The 6466-nt window shown below is 40.7% G+C and overlaps 1 protein-coding gene across 1 annotated transcript; it reads left to right on the plus strand.

The window, feature by feature from the left end:
• The first annotated feature begins 517 nt into the window (after positions 1–517).
• Positions 518–6105, plus strand: LOC137629368 (serine-aspartate repeat-containing protein I-like). The gene is made up of 2 exons (XM_068360623.1): positions 518–752; positions 1091–6105. Exons 1-2 carry the CDS (start codon positions 522–524, stop codon positions 3665–3667), a joined length of 2808 nt encoding a protein of 935 aa, XP_068216724.1. The 5' UTR covers positions 518–521; the 3' UTR covers positions 3668–6105.
• The last annotated feature ends 361 nt before the right edge of the window (positions 6106–6466 follow it).

A 6466-nucleotide genomic window follows, 5' to 3' on the forward strand; every position in this document is an offset into this window, starting at 1 on the left:
TCAGGAATGGCAGAGGCAAGTGCTCACATGCGATCAGCGCCCAAGACCCCTCTCCATCAAGCTAGGACCCGGTAGGTAATGGCTCCCCCAATCACCCTCATCCCTAGCTCACAAGAATGATGAGGTTGAAGGCACCACTACAAACTAGCGACCTTGAGCTAGTCTCAAACTCCTGTCCAGCAGAAAGCCAGGCAGGGACAGTTCCAATAGGCTATTATCCCTTAGTTTAGAATTTGACCAATGTTGATGATATAGAGAACGTTTAGTATTACATGTATTCTGAACCCAGTGAATTAATCAATTTACTAATCAAATACTGAAAATTACAACTTTTAAAACTTTCCTGTGTCTAAAAAGTCTATGTCTTCTGCACACTTCCGTTCATTTTCAAACACTAATTTAGATACCCCTCACTGGTGTAAATCTTTTATCATTATGCTCCCTACCTGACCGGTAACAATCTACCCTACCACTGAGGAAAACAAAACCTAAGTATCAAACTCCTCTTTCAGGTCATGGTGATGGCTGGGCTGACTGTGGTGTCATCTTATCCTTCCAACCGAAAAATTGTAATTCCAAGACCGAAGCGGTCCCTTGTGGCATCCTTCCTTGGGAAAGGGAAAATAGAGACCACTGCAAAGCCTCTAACAACAGCTGCCAGCACTACAACCACAACCACAACTACCACAACCACTACAACTACTACAACCCCACCTCCGCCACCTTCATCATCACCCGAACCTGATGCTAAGGTAGATATGATTGTCTTTCATTTCTTACCACTCAAGAGGAAATATTAAGAAAGTGTTTCAATATATGCTAAAAAATTATCAACTACAAAATTCAAATTATTAAGGATTCTGCCAAAACAGAGTTTAATTAGTATGTTCCAATTTATTTTGTAACATCAATAAACCAACCAAATTCAAGTTGACTCAAAGAAAACAGGATACTTTACTGTAATATAAATTATCAAAATTAAGATGACTAGCACTTATTTAACCTCTACTTTCCAATGTCCTGGCAAAGTAGATATCAGTCTATCCCATATCATACAGATTGTAATAAAATTCTTATTTTACCTCAACAGGATGACACTCCAAGGGCGCCATTTGCAAACGCTCGTGATACCACCTCTGAAAGTTCCGATGAAAATGAAAACAACGAAGAAATTAAATTTCCTGAGGAAGCACAACTAGAGGCTAGTGATACAGAGATAACCTCTGATCCCAGGCGAAAGGAAGACCCTGCTGCCCAAACCAAGGTAGAACCAGTAGATGAGACAGAGCCGAAGGCTGAAGTAGAGCCTGAGGCAGAGGCAGAGGCAGAGCCTGAAGCTGAACCTGAAACAGAACCTGAAGCAAATCCAGAAGCAGAACCAGAAGCAGAAGCAGAACCCAAAGCAGAAGCAGAACCTGAAGCAGAAGCGGTGCCTGAAGCTGAGGCAGAACCTGAGGCAGAGGCAGAACCTGAAGCAGAAGCAGAACCTGAAGCAGAACCTACGGCAGAAGAAGAACCTAAGGCAGAAGCAGAACCTGAAGCAGAAGCAGAACCTGAAGCAGAAGCAGAACCTAAGGCTGAAGCAGAACCTGAACCTGAAGCAGAAACTGAACCTGAACCTGAAGCAGAAACTGAACCTGAAGCAGAAACTAAACCTGAACCTGAAGCAGAAACTGAACCTGAACCTGAAGCAGAAACTGAATCTGAAAGTGAAGCTGCAGATGAATCCGGAACCAAAGCAGAGACTGAAGCGGAGACTGAAAATACAGAAACATCAGTTCTAAACACAGATGCTGATGTTGAGGTTGTTCCTAATGCTGAGGTAATGAATGACGGGGACTTGTCCATGGGGGCTTCCCTCATTGCTGAAGGTGAATCAAACAAAAGTGAAGACTTAACCGCAAACGACTTAAAAACTGAAGCTGGTCTAAAACCAGACGCTGATCCAGAACCAGAACATGCCCCTGAAATCATATCCAAACCAGAGAAAAGATTAGATACTGAAAATGATGGTGAATTAAATCCAGAAATGGAAAAAGAGGTCAGCAGTGAGTCAGTAGATGTCAAACCAGAAGAGACAACATCCAAAGAGGAAGACTCTCATATCAATGTAGAAGAGGAAGCTAATATTGAAAAAGAGGATTTGAAAGATATGAAAAATGACTCCGAGAACACATCTGATAATGACAAAAATGAAAACATGGACAAGACACACACAGATTCTTCTGAGACAGTAAATGAAAGCATATTAACTCCAAAGGATGCCCAGACCGAACCAGACATGCCAACAAGTGGACATGTCATAAATCCTGACATTGAAAATGAAAATTTTAACGCCATATTGGAAATGGAAAAGGCGATGAATAAATCAATGGACAATAGGGAGCGCAGCGATAAAAGCGAACAAGATGATTCTCCTTTGGATCAAGTTGCAAATAACTTCACGGCCAGCATCTTTCTTAAAAGTGCCGATTATAACACAAGTGATGAAGATCCAAAAGGAGAGATGGTAGCAACTGAACCAGAGGTAGCAACAGCCTCCAACAAAAGTGGTAATTCTACTAGTAATATGACTGAGATCAAATTTCCGCAAGTTGGCGAAGAACCTTGCAATTGTAAGGAGTCAGAGGATATGATGGCTTCTCTAAAAGCCCTAGATGCAAATGCTACAGCAAACTCGACCGACCACATGGAAACAGACCACAAAGAAAATAGTAATATGGGAGAACACAAAGATCATGGCAAACACCCCCTCTTGTTTGAGGATGCTGAAATTATCAGTCCTGATGGTATCACAGGAGATGATAAAAGTGAACTGGTCTCGGCAACTAGCTCAAAAAGTCTCAATGAAAAAGATGAAATGATGGTAAATGATATGAAACATACCTCAACAGAAGAAAGTGAATCTGAACATGACAAAGATGCCGAGTCAACTGATGATGATATGAAACATACCTCAACAGAAGAAAGTGAATCTGAACATGACAAAGATGCCGAGTCAACTGATGATGAACTGGGTTCAGGAGAAGTTATGGAAGATCAATATGTTAAAGAGATGACTCAAAATATAAACATTGTAAAGAGGAAGGGCTTACAGAAGGAAGGTAAAGATAATGATCAGAAGAAGGAAGACGATGATGATGAAGATGATAACACTGAAACTGATGCAGATGAACCAATGCAAAATATGCAAGAAAAAGATGACCAAGATGAAGATGATGATAATAATGAGGGGACAAACTCTTCAGCAGAACTTACAATGGAAAGTCAAGAAAATTCCGAAGTTCGTCAGGATAACAAATCTGATGCCAAAGATAAGCCAGTTACTCTTATGTTGGAAACTGAAGCTGGGGAGGAGGAAGAGTCAGGGGATACTGAACATACAATCAGTCCAGAGCCTTTAACCAACCAAGAGTCTGATGAAGTTCTGAAGATGAGAGACTTGGTACAAACGACGAAAGCTGGACCAGCAACAGAAAGCAGTGAGTCTTCCAATGAGGACAAGGAAAAGGATATGGCCACTGACGAATTATCCAAATCAACCACACCCAGGCCTGTGGCTAATGAAGAAAAAGAAGAGAACTCTGAGGAAAAAGATGTGCCTCAGAAAACTACTGTGGAGAAGTCTGTACCAACAAACGTTGTAAAGATCAACGTTAGTTCGTGAAGAGCCACAGACTAGCAGAAACTGATTAAGAATTTCATTGAATTACTAAATGGTAAATTATTGCTTTACATTCACTGAATTTGAAAAGATAGGCAAAATTCTAATTGAGATCAACATAAGGAAATGGCAGAACATACAATAATGACTGCACAAATTACATATGCAGGTCTAATAGGGTCTGTAAGCATGCCAAATTGACACTGCTAAACTGCACATCACATGGAACAACTAGGTCTATACCACTTGATAATCATAAGTATTTAATCAATATAAAGAACAACAGGAAATGATAATCAAAGAGTTGGCATTAGTTGCATGTTTCAGTCAAAGGAAATAGGTGATTAATTTTTCTACACGTCTGGACAGGTTTCACTCCACCTGATTCACGTTAATTCTGGTAACTTGCTTTGTACTTCAAATCTCGACCAGGAAATGTATATTACCTTTGTATTTATTTACACATTCTTCGAATCTAAGGAAGAGAATTACATAAACACTGTCCAGACAATATATATCTATACCTTTCACAATAACAATAATAATAATAATGATGATAATAATCCCCAACTACACAAGTCAGAAACAAATTCATTTTCAATTGTTCTTCTTCATTAATGCCGGAATTATTGCAAAAAAAAAAAAATACTATTTAAGCAGTCAAAAATAGATCAAAATTAGGCAAAAAGTGGCATATAAATCAAATTCAGAAAACTGTTTAGGAGTGCTGACAGTGCACTGATGAAAGAAGAAATTTTCCATTAGGTAAATTATTCTGTATAGGCTATATTAGAGTTATGACATAGGTTTAGGACTTTGTACATAGGCCTACAATGACCTTAAATAAGTCTACTTCGTTACCTGTGAAATCGCTTCTCAATGAGACTAATCTGATATTTATTTTACCAATTGACAAAAGACAAAATCGGCTTTCTATCTACTTTCACATTTTGTTATAGCATTAGCCAGCAGCGTTCACTCCAGGTATAGTAACTCTTCAGAAGGAGAAAAGTAATATTTAAGAATGTTCTTAGTTGACTGTGATATAATATCTATGTGTAATTTCTAATGAGAGGTTGTGTTAGGAAAAGGGTGCCATCTCTTTGCGGTGCCTTTAGAATATGTGAAGCAGAGTTTGATTGTCAGTTAGACACAAGGGCAGAGATATAGATAGAATGTAGATTCTGCACGATTACTTTCATTGTAAACTCTATCTAAGGTAGACAATAGAGTTAAAATGGCATGGGGTACTTTCCCTTACCTCTTAAAAACATGTTATAAGCTGAACCTCAGCAGGGCTGATGTAATACTAAAAAAAACTAGTTTGGTTAATTTTTTGTGACCCAAGTAACAGATGTAGCAGTATATGTTCGGATCTTCCTGCTGGGAAGTATAAGGTTTTAATACATCAATATTTTCACGAATTCTTGAATTAGCCTGACTTTAGACCACAATCTAAAACTAATCCAAAAATGCTTAATTGTTGGCAATGAGGTTCAAAAGTTTACATGACCCAGTGCGACACTCGCTGCCCGTTAGGATTCAAAAGGTCACCAGACGTAGTAAGGACACTAGCTGCCCGCTAAGGTTCAAAAGTTCACCAGACCCAGTACAGATGCTAGCTGTATATCAAGGTTCAAAAGCTCACCAGACCCAGTACGGATACTCACCAACCATCAAGGTTTAAAAGCTCACCAGACCCGTATGGACACTTGATGCCCGTTAAGGTTCAAAAACTCACCGGGCCCAGTACGGACACTCACTAACCATCAAGGCTTAAAATCTCACTGGACCCATATGGACACTCCCTGTCCATTAAGGTTCAAAAGCTCACCTGATCCAGTATGGACACTCGCTGTCCGTTAAGGTTCAAAAGCTCACCATACCCAGCATGGAAACTCTCTGTCTGTTAAAGTTCGAAAGCTCACAGGACGCAGTACACACACTAGCTACCTGTTAAGGTTCAAAAGCTCACCAAACCCAGTACGAACACCCGATGCCCGTTAAGATTCAAAAGCTCACTGAACCCAGTACGGACACTCGCTGCCTGTTAAGATTCGAAAGCTCACTGGACCCAGTATGAACATCCGATGCCCGTTAAGATTCAAAAGCTCACTGAACCCAGTACGGACACTCGCTGCCTGTTAATATTCAAAAGCTCACTGGACCCAGTACGAACATCCGATGCCCGTTAAGATTCGAAAGCTCACTGGACCCAGTACAGACACTCGCTGCCCGTTAAGATTCAAAAGCCCTACGGACCCAGTAGGGACACTCGCTGCCTGTTAAGATTCAAAGGCTCACTGGACCCAGTATGAACACCCGATGCCCGTTAAGATTCAAAAGCTCACTGAACCCAGTACGGACACTCGCTGCCTGTTAATATTCAAAAGCGCACAGGACCCAGTACAAACACCCGATGCCGTTAAGATTTAAAAGCCCACCAGATCCAGTACGGTCACTCGCTACCCATTAAGGTTCAAAAGCCCACTGGACCCAGTCCAGACATTCGCTGACCATCAAGGTTTAAAATCTCACAGGACTCCGTACGGACACGCTGCCCATTAAGGTTCAAAAGCCCATCGGAGACACTTGCTGCCCATTAAGCCACAAGAGCCCAGGAAGGGCCAGACAATCTACAACAACAACAACATCCACAACAACAACATCCACAACAACAAAATGCCTCTCAAATCACAGAAGTTCTAATGGTCACCCAAAACAAGATCATCAATGGGTAAACTCCAGAGGCTTCATGCAGAGATTCTTTGTGTTAAACAAAATATTGACTCCGACTTCTAA

This window comes from Palaemon carinicauda, chromosome 2, assembly GCF_036898095.1.
Source record: "Palaemon carinicauda isolate YSFRI2023 chromosome 2, ASM3689809v2, whole genome shotgun sequence".
NCBI classification, from domain to species: Eukaryota; Metazoa; Arthropoda; class Malacostraca; order Decapoda; family Palaemonidae; genus Palaemon; species Palaemon carinicauda.